The 18,759-nt window shown below is 39.4% G+C and overlaps 1 protein-coding gene across 2 annotated transcripts in view; it reads right to left on the bottom strand.

Annotated features, from left to right (window-relative positions):
- The window catches only part of LAMP2 (lysosomal associated membrane protein 2), a 39,639-nt gene extending 21,242 nt beyond the window's left edge, over positions 1-18,397 (bottom strand). For both annotated transcript variants that reach the window (XM_036304117.1, XM_036304116.1), the window contains exons 1-4: positions 18,205-18,397; positions 6,439-6,557; positions 5,136-5,349; positions 1,081-1,239 (exon numbers count right to left, since the gene is read on the bottom strand). In XM_036304117.1, coding sequence (XP_036160010.1) covers positions 1,081-1,239; positions 5,136-5,349; positions 6,439-6,557; positions 18,205-18,268 — 556 coding nt within the window. In that variant the 5' untranslated portion in view covers positions 18,269-18,397. The remainder of the gene's footprint in view (positions 1-1,080; positions 1,240-5,135; positions 5,350-6,438; positions 6,558-18,204) is intronic.
- Between the last annotated feature and the right edge of the window lie 362 nt (positions 18,398-18,759).

Genomic DNA, 18,759 nt, shown 5'->3' with positions numbered 1-18,759 from the left:
AGTCCAAAAGAAGGGGAGGGAATACCTCGATAGATATTTTAAAATAAATGAGTCAGAGTTCTCAAACTGCTGCTTCATATGCAGACAATCTCTAAGAGTTATGACACAGCAAACAGGCTTGACACACACAAATGCTTTATCTACTCAAACATGGCCAGCTGCAAATCCATCATTTCAGACACTTAAGTCCCTTTATTCCCAAAGAACTTCACTGCCTCTTATGTGAAAATCAGAGACTTAAGTTTGAAAACATTTTGCTCCAATGTAGGCCTGCCCCCTTCTCTCCCACATACAACCACTATAAAGATAGTGTTTACCAGAAGAAAGTTTGGAGATTATTGAAGGATTTAAATACAAATGAACTTTTTATTTGTGTTACCCCTAGAGCAAATCATAGGTATTTCAACCTCTTTTTAGGAAGTATTGGTAGTTTCCCAGAACTGATGAATGAGAAATTGTTACAGTTATATACAGTTATATGAAAATTATAAAACCAATTTATAAAATTCAAGATTAGAACTCAGAAATAAAATTTCTATGCTTTGGACTTGCATCATCAAAAGTGAAAGAGCTGATGATCAAATACTATTTGAGGATTTGATCAAACAAAGACTAGGTTGTATCGGCTGAAAACACTATAAATAAAGCATTTTAATATACCATTCCAGCCTAGCTGGCATGGCTCAGTGGTTGAACATCAACCTATGAAACAGGAAGTCATGGTTCGATTCCTAGTCAGGGGACATGCTCAGGTTGCAGGCTCAATCCCCAGTGGGGGGTATGCAGGAGGCAGCCTATCAGTGATTCTCTCTCACCATTGATGTTTCTATCTCTCTCTCTCTCTCTGAAATTAATAAAAATATTTTTAAAATACCATTCCACAAGAGGTACATTATAAAATTAAAATTATAAGTTCCATAAGAATAAGAATTATTATTTATAAAAATATTATAGTCCAGTGTAAACTATGAATAAATCTTAGTATATGCTTGCTTGCAGGTAACAACTTCAACAAAGCTACCTGGTATACTCATCTTAATTTAGGACCCAAGTACAGGAACATATACTTTAAGGAGTCACCTTTTGTGCTCACTGTGCCATTTTGGACAAAAGCTTGTACATGAACATCCCAATAGTGCTGGATAACATCTTTCTTTTCTGCAGTCAACATACTATTGCATCTAAAGATGTCATTCAATGGAATTCTGAATGCCACAGGTTCATGAACAGTAAAAATTCCTGTAAAAAAAGATTAACAATAGCTGTTTTTAGGAAGGTAGGAAAAAAAGTGATAATATAAATATGCATTACACTTTCTTCTCTTCTGCCCCATCTCCAAAGTGACAGAGGACATGGCATCTTCAGGGAATGACACATTCCCTATGGATGAAACACAGGGTACAAGAGAAATGGAGGTTAGGAAGGGAAGACAAGCTGCAGGTGGTCACACTCTGAAGCATCTTATATGATTAAAGGACAGGTTAATGGGGCTTTATTTTTTAGCAGTGGGAGGTCAGCTCCAGTTTTTAAAGCTGGAAATAAATAACACATGTACAATTTATTTTAAAGGCGATAGCAAAATTATGAGATAGGCAGGGGAGAAAAATGTTAGGGAAAGTCATTTAAGAGGGAAACCACTTAGAAGTCTGATGACATGGTTAAGGTAAAAAGCAAGGAGGGGGATGCCTAAACTAAGATGGTGAGAGGAAGAGAGCAAAGAGGCAAGGCTGAAAACATATCTAAGGTAGAATCAACAGGACAGTGACTAAAAAGGAAGACAGATGCATTAATCAGGGATTTTATAGTAGATCCTTATTTCTGTGCTACTATCCCAAAGTAAGTTATAGTAAGTACATGAATTTTTGGAACCTCTTCTTGGATAGAATTTAAAGACTATTCCATTTCATGAAATCTTCAGAATGTGAAAGCAGTAAGTTATAGCCATTCTGTACATAGTATTTATTATAATTCCTATAGTAAAACTTCAAAAGACTGTGACCACACTTATCCACCCAAATGGCTTAGTTTCTTTTGGAGAAGCAGTAAGGAAGGTACTATTCAAGGTCCATAATACAGGCTGCTTTTTGTGCCTCTCCATCATATAGCCCAGCAGCCAGTTAATGCTGCCTTGGCGCCCCCTAATGACCAAAGAAAAAAATTTTAACCAATAAACTAGAACACTTGTTTTTACCCTTAACGTAAGTGAACAGCTACATGAACTCGCTGTATTTAGACCTCAAAAAACAAATTAATAAAAAAAAACAAGTTGTAGAAATATTGACTTACAGTATAAAACTATCATTTTAAACTATGTATTGTTTATGAACATATCTACTGACATGTGTATTAGTCAAGAAGGAACAAATAGACAGAAAGGCTATACTGCAAATTCATGAGAGTGGTTACGTTTCAGGAGGCAGGGAGGAAAATGGCTCTAGACTAGAGAGTGGGTACAAAGGAAACGTCAAATGTATTTGTAAGATTTTATTTATTTAGCCCAGCCAGCATGGCTCAGTGGATGAGCATCAACCTATGAACCAGGCGGTCACAGTTCAATTCCCGGTCAGGGCACATGCCTGTGTTGTGGGCTCAATCCCCAGTGTGGGACGTGCAGGAAGCAGCCGATCAATTATTCTCTCTCATCATTGATGTTTCTATCTCTCTTTCCCTCTCCCTTCCTCTCTGAAATCAACAAAAATATATTTAAAAAATAAAATTAAAAGATGAGGCAAAATGTGAAAAACAATGGCATTTACTAATTCTGGGTAATGGGTACACGTGGGCCTGTTATATTATTCTTGGTACTTTTCTGTATTTTAATCAAGAAAAAAACTCTTTAAAGAAAACAGAAATTTCCAAGTCACTTCAATTATCAGAAGCCTAAAAAGAAAACACAAAATTATTTAAAAAACCATCAACAGTCCATTTAAGGAAGCCCTTTTAAATTCCAAATAGTTTCAAAATATTACACAGATGCTAGTAATAAAAAAAAATCTGCATTCTCCTTATTTAAAATAAAAGGTGGATGAAATAGGTGTTAGCTTTTAGAGTCCAAAGTTTTCCCATCAATCTGTCAGATTAAACCCCACCTCCTTTTCTTGCCACCCATTTGGTCCAGGCACTCATCACATCATACCTTAATTACTATAATAGCCTTTGAAGCTGGCTTCTCTGGATGCAGTCTCCTCACTTCCAAATTAATTCTGCAGAATATTCTTTATAAACTAGTAGTCTCTGCTTTGGTTATATTGCTCTCCTGGTAAAAAACTAAAATGGTTCCCCAGTGCCTACCCTATCAAGCTAAATGCCTTTCCTTGGCTTCCAAGGCTCCCTATAACTTAGACCCATTGCCACCTGGCCAACTTGATTTTCTTGGCTGCTACACACACAGCCTCTATTTTAATCTGGCAGCTTTTCAATTACTGCCACACACACGATGCTTCCCCCTGCTGGAAATACTCTGCTCAAAATTCTCTGCTTACTCTAATTCTACATTAGCAGAGTTTCAGCTCAGGTCCTACTTTTTCACTTCAACACACACTGACCTCTCCTTTCTCTGTGCTCTTTCTTAATCAGGACTACTTATAAGAACACTTTAAATCTGACCTCTTAACTGCAGGCATGCACAGATGGGCTCAGGGACTATGTACAATATGCAAAAGTCACTCTGTATTTTGAGAGAGAGGGTCTAGAGCATCGGTTCTCAACCTGTGGGTCGCGACCCCTGAAAATACATCCTGCATATCAGATATTTATATTACAATTCATAACAGTAGAAAAATTACAGTTATGAAGTAGCAACGAAAATAATTTTATGGTTGGGGGTCACCACAACATGAGGAACTGTATTAAAGGGCCGCAGCATTAGGAAGGTTGAGAACCACTGGAGAGCTTCTCTCACATTGTCAGAAAAGATGTATGAGTCCTCCAACCTCCCAAGCACAAACAACAACTTCACACAGATCTCAATGCCTTCTAATTTTCCCATATAAATTGAAAAAATAATTTCACTTTGTCTCTCCAACTAGTTTTTAAGCTCCTTGAGGGGCAAATCTTATACTAGCTCTGAAATACAATGTAGGGCACAAAACTAAATATATATGATATCTCATAACAAATTTGCTTTAGTTATCCCCCTCAAACTAAGAGATTGGTAAAAAAGAAAACTAGGATTTGATTTCCAAATCTAAGTCTGCGATAACTCCCATTTTATATGACCACATTCACTTCTGAGTCCTTAAAATATGATCTTTTAATATCCATATATCCAAATGAGTTATTTATCTCCAGGTCTAGGCAACTGAAGTCTCTGTATCTATTTCTGGGGTCAGAATGAAATATTACTGGTGAGAAATGCTAAGCTACTACAAACATCATGTTAACTCAACCTCAACAGAGGGGGAAGAAAGGAGAGAATTATATCCCTAACACAATGGAAATCTCCATTATCTATGCCTTCAAAACATTTTAATACACATTTCAGTTCTAGTAGTTACAGTGGTAACCTAATTGCCAATGCTTTCCCCAAGTTCTTTTTGACCTGATATTTCTCAAAATAGCAGTAAATGTTGACTCCAGTCATTTTATCTTTAATTAATCATCATTTACTTGTTGGCAAAATCCTATCAAAATGCTAGAAAGATTTGCAGATGAAGCATTTCTGCTCCTTTTAGATTACTGAATTTGTACACATTTAAAATAGTTATTAATAAAGGATTTGCTCATTGATTCAACATTTATTGAGTGCCCATTGAATGAAATAAATAGTAATAGTTAAGTGTGTAGCTCAATAGACTTTGGTTCAAAAAAACAGCTCACCCACTTACTAGCCTGTGTGACGTTTGGGAAAGTAATTTAATATCATCAAGCCTCATTCCTTTTACCTGTAAAGTTGGGAAAATATCTACTTCTCAGGCTTATTGGTAAGGATTAAGGTACTATCTGATACAAAGCATAGCAAATATCAATGCTGTGTTGAACACTGTGCTGTACGTGGGTGTGGGAAGGATACAAAAGCATAGTTTCCAGTGTAGTTAGGAAGACATACATGCATTAGCATAATTTTTAAATTATTCACATTTTTATTATTAATAAACAGCAAGAGAACATAACACAAATCCAATTATTAAGGTTACCTTTCTTTTTAGCATCAGGAAATGTTGTGCTATCATTAGTGTCATAGGAAAATGAGATACTTTCAATTAAATAAGTAGACTTCTCCTTTGTAAAATTCACAGTCCAGGAAAAAACAGATCCAAATTGCACCTCAATTTTGGGACCATTCTGGTCATCACCACAGATACTTCCATTGTATGTTGCATTGCCAAGGTCTGAAATGGTTACAGTTTTCTAAAAGAAAAAGAAGTTTGATTTGTGGATGATTAGGTAAAGATGTGGTACATACATACAATGGAATACTACTCAGCCATAAAAAGATGAAATATTGCCATTTGCAACAATATGGATAGGTTTGGAGAGTATTATGCTAAAATGGAAAAGGACAAAAACCATAAGCTTTCACTCATATGTGAAATATAAAATAAAAAGCAATAAACTAACCAAACAAACAAAAACAAACTCATAGATACAGACAACAGGGGAAAGAGAGGTGGGGACGGCAAAATAGGTGAAGGGGGTCAAATATAAGGTAATGGAAACTAGATTGAGTGTTGAGAACACAATGCAATATACAGATGATGCATTATAATTCTGTACACCTGAAAATTACATGATGTTAACCAATAAACCACAATAAATTTAATAGAAATATAAACAAACAAACAAGATGAAGTTGAAATAAAGAAGTTTGGGAGTAAGGAACACACAGACAGTAGTGAGCATCAAGCATTTTCGCGGGATGTGCCACTTTAGTCTACATCACACATCCCCCATGGCTAGTTTGCCCTTTGCCTGATTTGCTGTGTAAACCAGTCTCAGATTCCTCAGCTACACACCAGGTTTCTGGACAAATTCATGTACTATGTCTGAAAGGAAAAGGAAAACTAGCCTGAACTTCTCTTCTTAAGTTGATTTTTTAAAAATCAGGTTGTAAGCAGGCAGGACCTTAACTAAAAGAAAATAAAAAGGCAAAGGGGTTGAGTAGTACTGCCAAAAGGGGAGATTTTTAATAGCAAGCTATTTAAAAAGGGACAAGCTTTGATGTTAATACATGTTAAAAACATTACAGAAGCAGTTAGAACACCATAGAGTCTTCAGATCATTTGCCCTTAAGCAACTCTAAAAAAACTTGAAAGAACCAATTAAAATATTCCTTCCAACACTGATCAGAATACATTCAAGGACACAAGTTTTTTTAAAAACCCACAGAACTTAAGTCAGTTAATATATGAAATCTTATTTGTATAAATGCATGTAAAGGATAAAAAGAATAGAATTAAATTCCTGCTATAAAACTCAAAGAAGAAGAAAAATACTTACATTACTTTTGCTTGTAGTCTCATAGCCTATAGTGAAATTCATCCGCCATTTTGCATAAAGGCAAGTGGCATTTTTTGAATTCGTCAAATTAAGTTCTAATGCATAAGACGAGATAGCTCCTAAAAAGATTAAAAAAGAGTAAGATTTTTAACTTGTACTACAAAAACATATATAAGAACAAGCTCTATCCACCACTGAAGTTCAACCAGCTCTAAAATGAAACAAAGTATTTTTAATAGATATGGTATCTTGGTCATTGTTTTTCTTTTTATCTTTAGTGGAATGTTATTGATAAAGTTAGCGTTTCCTCTTCCCAAAAGAATAATTGCCTGACCTAGGATGTATAGGTAATGGCACAGGTTGGTGACATTAATCTGTGCCTTGCTGGCTTTGTTTTAGGCAATTATAGTTTGCCTGTTCAGATTTTTTGCCCTTTAAGATAAACGAGGTAAGGGGGAGCTTGGAAGGGGTATTAAACTCCTGCTGCTCTCAAACCAGCTCAGGGAACTCTCTCTGCAAAAATAATGATAGATCTGATAGTCAATCGTCTTGTTGCCTTAAGGCCTGTCAGAAACTACATGAACTATGACACACGGATGTCTTGGCAAACTACTTTCTTCTGATGGAAAGAGGTGGGATAACTCTTTTGATGCATGTCTACCATGTGAGCAAAGGAGCAGAGTTGCAAAAGTTGTCTGATCCATAAGCAAAAGGTTATTTTTTTTTATAAATGTACTACTGGTTCATCACTTTTTGTTTCACTTAAAAATCCTATTAATTAGAAAGGCTGATGGATCCTTTGACACGGACTCAAAATCACTTCCTGCGTTGTCAATCTGCTACCTCTTTAGGTAGAGAAACCATGCAGGAGACAGACAAGCCCTTGAGTCTTTTCCGCTAATTTGAGTAAGATCTAAACTAAGCTAAATATAGGGAAGATATTACCTATTATCCTGGAGAGACCGAGGACTCAAGTACTATATGCCAGCAAACACACCAGCAGCTTAAATGATGGGTAACTATCTAAGGATTTTTCTTCACTATTTCACACATTACCCAAGGGATGAGCTGTTTCCTGTTAAGATAGCTGCAGATCCTTTAATGATATCTGAGCAATCTAGAATAATCTACAAGTAGGAACATGTTACAGACTATAGAGAATAAAGTCCTAAGAGGAATACTAAGAAGGTATGCCTCAACAACAGCTTACAAGCTGTACACAAAAGCCTGTCGTCAGGCTCCAGAGCCCAGGCTGCCTTGTCAAGCCTGAATATTGTGCTAAAGCTTGTGGTTACTGACAGTGCCTAACTGTACTGGCTAAGGCTCGAAAAGAACTTGTTAGGCCTAAGTAGGTTTTACGGCCATTCTTTTCTAAGTACAATATGGAATGGAGCTGTCATCACTGATCCAAGGCTACCCAGTAGTAGTGCTGAGAATTCCAGCTCGTAATTTTTCTAATCAACTGGAGGCCTGCTTTTTATATGCAGCCTCTCTCAGTCTTGTTTAAAGTCCCTAGCTTGAACATATTCTCCTTGTATTCAAAGCATTCAAAACTATTAGAAATAACCAAGAGAAGCCTCATACGGATTAATTATATACACTTCAAAGATATTAGAGTAATAGAAAGAAAACAGCATCAAATAATAATAGTATCAATATGGGCCGAGGTGAAGATTTATGAAGCAGAAGGTACAATTTGTAGTCCAAATTTTCCACTACATTATATTTACCACTAAATATGAGATCTGAGAAACACTGAGCTCTGGCACATTTGTCCTAGTCCCTTCACACCCTCTCTCCCTGTGAGAGCTACTAGTATTCCTTCCACAGAGCTTACTTCACTGTCTGGCCTCTATCTCCAACTGCACAGGGACTGCTTTTACTGGTACTCAAAGACCTATTACCTCAAATTCAACAATTCCAAAATGAAAATTCATTCTTCTACTTCCTCCAAACTGGTCCCCTTCTCACCCTCACTAGCTCTGAATGAAAGGCGATACCACATCAGGCTCAAAAGTAGGAGAATTACCTTCTCCTTCATTTTCTTTGTTAAGTCCTATTGATATTTTTCCCTTCAAATGCTCTCTTAAATCCAGTCTTTGACTTTTATTTCTACTCGCAATTCACCACCCATTCCCTAAATTACTAGACACCTCCTAGCTGCTGCTCCTGGAAGTGTTGCCAGATTAATGGTCCTTGAATACCTCTTCCTCTCAGGACACATTCTTTTTTTTCTTTTTAATATATTTTACTTGTGTGGTTTTTTTTTTTACAGAGAGGAAGAGAGAGGGATAAAGAGTTAGAAACATCGATGAGAGAGACACATCCATCAGCTGCCTCCTGCACACCCCCTACTGGGGATGTGCCCACAACCAAGGTACATGCCCTTGACTGGAAGCGAACCTGGGACCTTTCAGTCCGCAGGCCGACGCTCTACCCACTGAGCCAAACTGGTTAGGGCTCAGGACACATTCTTGTTCACAAACTTTTATTGGCTCTGAAATTCCCATATTAAATTTGAATTCCTCTGCCTGGCTTTCAAATTAATCCTTAATCTTTCCCACCCCACTCCTTCAACTTTTCTCTAGCCATTTTCCCAGAACACACCCTTTGATCTAGTTAAACTTGTTCCACTGGACCCAAATGCTATGTTGTATTCAATCTCTACCCCTAGACACTGTACCTAACATTTGAAATTTACTTTCTTCTACTGACCTAAATATTCACCTCAGGAAAGATTTCACTTTGAAACACCCCCTCCACTGCCTTCTTCTTCTTCTTTTCTTTCTTTCTTTTTCTTTTCTTCCTTTTTTTTTTTTTAACAATTTCTGGCAGACATCACTGCCTACTTTAAAAGCTGAAAATGTCAGCCCTAACCGGTTTGGCTCAGTGGGTAGAGCGTCGGCCTGCGGACTGAAAGGTCCCAGGTTCGATTCCGGTCAAGGGCATGTACCTTGGTTGCAGGCACATCCCCAGTAGGAGGTGTGCAGGAGTCAGCTGATCGATGTTTCTCTCTCATTGATGTTTCTCTCTATCCCTCTCCCTTCCTCTCTGTAAAAAAATCAATAAAATATATATTTTTTAAAAAGCTGAAAATGTTAGATACTTGCTTTCCCAAGCCTCCCTTGCAGCAAGGATAGGATCTTGTGCTAGGCTCCACCTAACAAAGGCATCCACACCAGAATTTGTATAGGAGCCAGGAATGGAACTATCTCCCTCAGGTGGAAGTAGTTACAGCAGGATTAAGCTCCCAGGAAACAAGGCAGGCAGAGCTGGTAGTGGCAGTGGCCAGTGGTGCAAGCTGCAGTTCAATGCTTGGCAATGGAAATGCAGTTCAAGAACATGATTTGGGATACTGAATCAGACTTTGGGATATGTAGCCAGGACCTCCAGTAATTCTGCATTACCTAATATGCATATTTTATAAAGGAAAATTGTATTGATGTGCAACACGCATATGGAAAAGTATGCAGCATGACATATAGATGGGAAAAGTACGCAGAGCCCAACTGGTGTGGCTCAGTGGTTGAGCACTGACCCTTGAAACAGGAAGTCACGGTTCGATTCCTGGTTAGGGCATATGCCTGGGTTATGTGCTCAATCTCCAGTGTAGGGCGTGCAGGAGGCAGCCTATCAATGATACTCTCTCATCATTGACCCCAGAATTTCTAACTCTCTCTCCCTCTCCCTTCCTCTATGAAATATATATATATATCCTATATAATAAAAGCCTAATATGCTAAGTGTCTGGTCAGCTGTTCAACCAATCAAACCATAATATGCTAATAATATGCTAAGGTTGCTCAACTGCTTGCTGTGATGTGCACTGACCACCAGGAGGCAGACGCTCTGACTGGTAGGTTATCTGGCTGCTGGGGTCTAGCCAATCGGGACTGAGCAAGATGGGCCAGACACACCCTGGAGCCCTTCCACGGTCCCTCCCCGGCTGGCCAACCTCCCGCGTCCCTCCCTGGGTCTGATCATGCACTGGTGGGGTCCCTCGGCCTGGCCTACGTCCCCTCACATTTAGCCTGACAGCAGAAGCTCCAGTTGCTATGAGGCACACTGACCACCAGGGGGCAGACACTCAATGCAGGAGTGCGCTGGTGGTCAGTGCGCTCCCACAGGGGGAGCGCCGCTCAGCCAGAAGCTGGGCTCATGGCTGACGAATGCAGCACTAAGGATGCTTATGGGGGAGCGGGCCTAAGCCATCAGTTGGACATCCCCCCCCCCCCCGAGGGTCCCGGCCTGTGAGAGGGAGCAGGCCAGGCTGAGGGACCCCCCCCCCAAGTGCACAAATTTTGTTCACTGGGCCTCTAGTCTAGTATATAAATAAAAGTATGCATAACATTAAGTATACAGCTCAAAGATTTTTCACAAACTGAACCCACCTGTGTCAACAAACAGAATATTCCAGTACTCTCAAAGTCCTCCCGGTTCCTCTTTCCAGTTACCATTTCCCTCCCAAGGGTAACCATTATCCACTATCCTGACTTCTAACAGGAGAAATTAGTTTTGCCTGTTTTTCAACTTGATATAAATGGAATCATTCTATGCTCTTTCATGTCTGGCTTCTTTCACTCAGTATGTTAGTGAGATTCACTCCAGTTGTGTGTAACCACAGTTTGTCCATTCTCACTCTATGTATAGTTTTCTATCATTGGGTGACTACTCTACTATTCATCTATGCTACTGTTGATGGGCATATGCATAATTCCCAGTTTGGTTCTATTACAAATGAACACATCAGTGAACCCATGTGTATGTGCATCTATTGGGTATGGGATATACCCTGATATCTTTTTAATAAATTCCTTTTCTGCTTACAATCAATTGGATTTTATTTCTATTGCTTTCAATTAAGAACCTGGACTGATATGCTATCCATTTTATCAGCAGCCATTTTTTTCCACAAAGATTTCCTTGACTATAAATGCCCTGGAGGAGCAGTCACATGGCACATCCCAAAATTTTAATATATCTTATACTATCCTGAATTATTCAGTTATTTTATGCCTGCAAACCCTGTCTTCCATATTGTCATAAACTCCAAAAACAGTCTTCAACTATCACTTCCCAACAAACTGATGTGCTATGGTAAATTATAGCATGCAACAAGTAATTTGTTAACTAATAAAAAAAGTACCAAAGTCCATGAAGGAATGATATATATAAATTCAAGATTTCTTTTGATAATGTCTCTGCAATTCCTTTGAATTCCAATATACTCCCTTAAACAAATTATCTTATCTATGCCACAGCCCCTAGGAGTGTGTCTTTTATATGAATGTCATCCATCATGGGTGTCATGATGGTGGGTATTATATCTATTACCTATACTCTATCTCCTATCATTCCTAGTAGTGCTGAATATATATTAGATTCTCAATAAAAACTGATTGATTAAATCAAGATACAAATACCCTGCAATAAGGACCTGAAATATAGCTTAATCTGATTATAGGAAGGCCAATCTTTTAGTTCTTCCAAATCATGAAGCCAACCTGTCAGCCTTCTGGATGCTCCTTCAACCCCCATGTGAGTTTCCTCAACAAATTTTGACATAAATTCCAGGCTAGGAATAATGCTTTTCTCATAAGGTATGTTTATAGTTGAAACATTTACACTTTGGTAAAAAATCTCCAGCATTTTCCATCCTGATTTCGGTGTTTGATTTTAGAACAACCAAGCCATTTTTGTTTAAAGGCTTTATGCCATTAAAAAACCACAGCTGAATATATCCTAGAGTATGTAATTATAGAGCTGAGAGTTCATTCTCCAAAGAAAAGAAAAAGACAGTCCTCAAAATCAACTTTCTCAAATTCAAATATCCTCTCTAATTTGTTTCTAAAGAGATCATGTATAGGTTCTTTTAGAAATCAGAACTTACTTCTCAAAGCATAAGATACTGCAAAAAATGGCTAGGTTTTTACAAGTCTATTTGGCCCAATGTAGCTGAAAATATGCATTTATAAAGAAGATGGGGTGGGTGGAATCATAATATTGGTGGTAAAACAAACAATGATCTAAGGGGCAATATTATGAGGTGATTAAGAGCCCCATCCCTGGAATTGAAGAACTAGAATTCAAATCAGGCCATCCAATTTACTACCTGTGAGACTCTGGGTAAGTTAATCTTGCAAAGAACTGTAGTGTGCATATTTCTCTAATAGGTTCTTCAAAAGCATATAAACCCTCAGAGCTAAGAGAACTTTGCCAAGCAAGTTAGAGGTTCCAGCTTACAAGCTTCCCTTCTAGTAAACACAGCACCTAAAGCAGTGGTTCTCAACCTTCCTAATGCTGCGACCCTTTAATACAGTTCCTCATGTTGTGGTGACCCCCAACCATAAAATTATTTTTGTTGCTACTTCATAACTGTAATTTTGCTGTTATGAATCGTAATGTAAATATCTGATATGCAGGATGTATTTTCATTGTTACAAATTGAACATAATTAAAGCATAGTGATTAATCACAAAAACAATATGTAATTATATATGTGTTTTCTGATGGTCTTAGGCGACCCCTATGAAAGGGTCGTTCGACCCCCAAAGGGGTCGTGACCCACAGGTTGAGAACCGCTGACTTAAAGGAACCCTTCCCAACATTTAGGTTTATGTTTACTTTCATCATATTAAAGTTATGGATTCTTGTCCTCACACTCACCAATTCAGAATGATGTTGAGCACAGAGTCTTTTTTAAAAATATATATTTTATTGATATTTTACAGAGAGGAAGGGAGAGGGATAGAGAGTTAGAAACATCGATGAGAGAGAAACATCAATCAGCGGCGTCCTGCACACCTCCTACTGGGGATGTGCCCACAACCCAGGTACGTGCCCTTGACCGGAATCGAACCTGGGACCCTTCAGTCCGCAGGCCGACGCTCTATCCACTGAGCCAAACCGGTTAGGGCAAGCACAGAGTCTTAACAAAAGAACAGTACATAGGCATATACAGTACTACCTATTTACTCTTTCTTTTCTATTCATAGGTTAAAGTCAGATTAACTGTTCCTCATTTACAGTTCCTCACTTATAATTCCTAATATAGGTACAATCATCACATTCAGTAGCTGATTTCTGGTAAATCTCTCTTTTTTTAAATATATTTTATTGATTTTTTACAGAGAGGAAGGGAGAGGAATAGAGAGTCAGAAACATTGATGAGAGAGAAACATCGATCAACTGCCTCCTACACACCCCCTAACGGCGGATGTGCCTGCAACCAAGGTACATGCCCTTGACCGGAATCAAACCTGGAACCCTCGAGTCCACAGGCCAACGGTCTATCCGCTGAGCCAAACCAGTTAGGGCTCCGGTAAATCTCTTAAAAATAAAAGTACTAATATGATTGCAAGCTACAAAATAATTTAATGTTTTTAAGGTCCCAGAGTGGATAAGGAAATAAGATTCAACATTATCCAACTAATGTAAAGTGCTTATTGCTGAGTGGTATTTGGCAGACCTCCAGAACTCTCTTGCAACACATAGCAGGATACCAACAAGTACTCATAACGTATACTTTTGGATAGGAGATCTCTGATCACTATAATACAAAGTTATGACGAGAATGCTTTTGTTACTACATGAGGAAAATTAGCCTTCCTGCACCAATGGATCACTTAAGTCAGACACAGTACTGTAAAACAAACCTTGACCACAAATTCCACCCAGGGATACAGAGGAAAAAAGCTGCGCTCATAGTAAATATTTGAATATCTACAATCCTATCAGATGTGATAACCAATGATAGCCTGTCCTTTCAAGTCACACTAATATAGCTAGAATAATTTTTAGCAGAACCTTGAAATCAAAGTTACCAGTTTAACCAAATGTGGTTAGGCTACAGAAAAATCTCAATGCTTACGTTCTCTTTAAGATCACCCACAAAAGGAGAGAGGTTGGTTCTTTGTTAAAACCATATTCTCCTTCTCACCAGACTTCCTTGTTCTTCATGTTACCTTCACTACTATGTAGGTATATCTGAAGGGGTACAGGTAAGATACTATCATTATTATATGGGATTATACTTTAGTAAATAGGTTTATAATTATCTGTACTGCTTAGCACTAATCTCGACGTTCTCAATTCAAAGACACACAAAAACAACTTCTTTCAAAACATAATTTAAGATTCAAGAGGAATAGGAAGACCAAGTTGGTCTAGTCCACCATCATAACCTCAGTGCCCATCAATGAGTACCCTCAACAAATATTTACGGAGAGTTAAATATGTACCAAGCCCTGTGCTAGGTAGGCACAGGGAAATAACTGTACATAAGATAGTCTCCACTCTCAGAAATGAACACCACTGGTACTGTTAGGGAAAAAAAAGAGTGGAAAATAGGCTAGTGTAATAAACTAAGAATTTGGGAAAGTCAAGATTTATTCCTGTTCCTCCAGATGCTCACCTGGCTGTCCTCCTTCCAACACTCAGGTCTCTGCTCCAATGTCAAACCACAATGAAAGGCCTTCTGACTCCATTACCCACCCCTATCATCTGCTCATTCCTTTTCCACATTACCTGCTGCATTTTCTTCACACTACCTAGGACTATCTGAAATTCTATTATTTACATGTTGGACTATCTTCCGCTACTAAAATGTAAGCTTCCCAAGAGCCGGGACCCCATCTGTCTTTCCCTTTGCACTATCTATCCCTTTCACCTAGTATAGGGGCTGGTACACAATAGGCATTCAAGAAACATTTGTGGGAAGGAGGGGCTCCAACCAGTGAAACACACACTCAGGGTATTTCTATGAGGTTTTTCCCTCCCAGAAAAGGTTCAACCCTATAAAAACCAGAAGTCACTAGTTATAAGAATCAAAACCACAAAATTCTGAAATCTCTGATGTCACACGACGGGAACACAGTTAGGCAATGATGCTAGGAAAGGATTTTCATTTAGTACTCTCTTTATAATGCTGCCATGTAGCTCTTCTCCAGAAAGTACTCTAGTCAGTTACAATTCAAATAAATATCAGCCTATTTAACTCTGTGGAAAAGGCCAATACATAGACTCGAAAAATTCTTTTCTGTACTTCCTCTAAAGCAGCTGTTTTTAAAAAGTAAAGTTACTGGTGAAGCTGGAATAGAGTTATAAAGTCACAAAGTGGCACAGCTAAAACACTAATGCTAATGAGGCTATAAATTCAGAACAGATCATCCTTCACCACCCTCCTAGAACCCAGGAACAGCATGGGATCCATAACAGATACTTTACAAATATTTACTGAGTTTTCAAAAACTTATTCTTGGTAGCCATTTTGATATCTAAAATTTCAAGAGACAAAACCACATGGAAGGAGTTAGTGCCACACTGAACCAACAGCTGTCAGAAAAAGCAGCTGTATAGAAGACATGGTTTCTATTTCATCCTGGTACCTTTTAAAAATCTGATCTGGGTACATTATTAACATTTACTCCTCGAAATCCTCTTTTGAACTTGCAAGTGGAGTGAATCAATCTAGGAAATCTTCCCAGAGGGTGAATCTAGTTAGTCCCAATCAATAAATGGCAAACTAGCAGATGAGCTGATAGGTTCTTTTATGTTTCTTTTGCCTGTTTATTTTCTGCAATGAGCAAGCATTGCTTTTGTAAAATCAAAACAAAAGAGCTTTCATTAAAAAACAAAAAAAAATAATGACAAATTAAAACCAACAAGTAAGACAACTATTTTTTTCACTTTCTCTAAACAATAACAGTGTTGTATTTGTGCAGATTCAACTGGCAGTGACTTACTGGTTAACAGATGCTGTGGTTCGATGCGTTCTAGTCACTGATAAGGTGCTTTTCTGGTAAACAATCCTTTCTTAGGGTCTCTCAGTCCTCAGTAGCATGAAAGCTTCAAACTATGCTTGAGCAAAGCCTCACCCACCCGCTTTCAGAAAGCCTACAGAAGAGTTTCCTGCTCTGTGTGGACAGCTGGACTAGATCAAAGATTCACAAATGTTTCAGTGTCAAGACCCCCTTTACTCTCTTATCCACCGAACACCTCAAGTAGCTTTTGTTTATGTGAGTTATGTCTATAGGTATTTGCCATAGAATTTAAAACTGAGAAGTAAATAAAACATATCAGAGTCATCAGGGTGATGCCATCACTCATTATGTGGCTTCTGGAAAACTCCACTGAACACCGGTGAGAGGATGAGAGTGAAAAGGACAAATAATATCTTAGTATTTTTCTGGAAATAGTTTTGATCTGACAGACTCCCAGCAAAGATCCTTAAGAATCAGTACATCAGATAATCAAGAATCCTTCCAAAGCTATGGATGAGGAGCAAGATTTCTCAGCTTTGGTACTACTGACATTTTGAGGTAGATAATTCTTTGTTTTGGGGGAGCTGTCTTGTGCATTGTAGAATATTTAGAAGCATACCTGACCTCTAACCACTAGATGCTAAAAGCAATTCCCAGTTGTGACAACCAAAAATGTCTCCAGATATTGCCAAATATCCCCTGATTGAGAATCCACTGTTCTAGGGGGCTCATTTTATTCTACTGAAGTGTAAATTATAAGATGTGTACTCCTCACTATCTTCTCAGGACCCTAGTATCTCTATTTCCTCTCTGCTACCATCTGATCTGTTCCTTCAGTTTTTGTTTCTTTTTTAATTAGGTCACAAACAGCAAGAGTCCGTGGGTAGCAACAAACAGGATGAATCAGGTCAGGAAAAGACATTCTGGTCAAAGTTCACCTTTCAGGCATTAAACTGATTGCTTGGAGGGGGAGGGGGGGGGGGACACAATCAGCCAACATTCACCCAGCCATTCTGAGGACATGGTAACAACCCAGTCCTTAGCAAGTTACCTACCCTCCTCCACCTTTTCCTCCTCTGAAAACCAAGTAATAGGCCAGTTGCATGATACAGAAGAAGAAAAAGAGCTTCTGAAGGCAAAGAAGCATACAAGACTCAGATACAATCTCAAATCCTTGGATCTGGAAGGCCCTTCCAACTGAAACATTTGAGGATGGATTTAGGGGCTGGGAAAAGTAGCAAAACTAGTAGAAAACTGACATCTTCAACACCTCCAAGTCAGATATTCACTCCCTATCGAAGTATCCACTCATTCCTTTACTCTCCAGAGGTTGAGCCTGAGTTTTCTTGCCTGGAAATTGCCCAGCCACCTTAGATCCCTTCCCCCTCAGAACTCCAACTACCAAAGTCAAATCCAGAATCATTCCTCATCTCTTTAATCACCCCTCCACCAAAGCCCCCAACCCTCTCACTGTCCCTCAGAGTCAACTCTCATATCTGCCCCACTTCCCTCAAGTTCTTCACGCAGGCAGTCTTTTCGTTCCCCAATTTTCTCTCTCGCCCCATACTTTTCCACCATCTTCAAAACTCTTCCCTGATCCTAGGAAGCCAAGGCTTTCCTAATTGTCTCTGCCACCCTAGAATCAGCACGTATCGACTTCCTAAGCTCATTCCTTCATAGTTTCCCCAAATGAGTCTTCCTACCCCATCTGCTTCACTCCTCGCTTTTTCCTACCTACTCTCTTGGCATCCAGCCCACCCTGCTTACTTGCCCTTTCTTACTCTCACTGGCCCTTCTTCCTCCGCCATCCCTCCCGTCGGGTCTTCTCTAGGTCATTGCTTGTCACCTGAGGCAAGCGCCACCGCCCAGCGTCAGCTGTTCAGCCTCTCAACCCCCACCCCTGGGACCAGTTCGGCAAGTTGTGGCCTTTGAACTGGGCGCCCCGGCCCAGGCGGGGCGGTGGGGGGGAGGGGGGTGTACTAAGCAGGAGGGCCCGGCAACTCACCCAGAATGAGGCAGAGCACAACGAGCCCCGAGCCCGGCACCGGAGAGAGGCGGAAGAACACCATGATCCGGAAGAGCAGGCAGCGACGAGAGCAGCACCACCACGGAAAAGGCTCGGGGAAGCGGAGGAAGACAGTTGCTGCCCACCGACCACAGCGCTAAAAGCCGGCACTGGGAGCTTCAGCGCCGGTCATAAGACTAGGGGCGGGGCTCTTTCTTGCATTCAGCCAATCTCTGAGCTTCAAAGCAGCGAAAAGGGTAGTGATGTAGGGCGGGTGGGCGGGACGACCACGCCCTGGCTTTTTGGTTCACGATCATTCTTACGTTCTTAAGAGATATGCGCGGACGGCCTTATCTGAGGCATAAGAGAGAGGATGAACTTTTAGGTAGTGTAGATGGTAGAGATTATTTCAGTTCCGATTCCTTGAACAAGAGAATAATTTTGCTGGAGTAAAAACGGTTGCTAGGCATCACAACGTAATACATATAAGAATTATATACGATGATTCTTCAAACACTGTTGTTACCTATGCAGTTCATGCTATTAAATGGGCAA

The sequence above is a fragment of the Myotis myotis genome, unplaced genomic scaffold, assembly GCF_014108235.1.
Source record: "Myotis myotis isolate mMyoMyo1 unplaced genomic scaffold, mMyoMyo1.p scaffold_m19_p_4, whole genome shotgun sequence".
Lineage (NCBI taxonomy): Eukaryota > Metazoa > Chordata > Mammalia > Chiroptera > Vespertilionidae > Myotis > Myotis myotis.
Note: the sequence above shows the minus strand (reverse complement) of the source record. Positions and strands in the feature narration are given on the sequence as shown.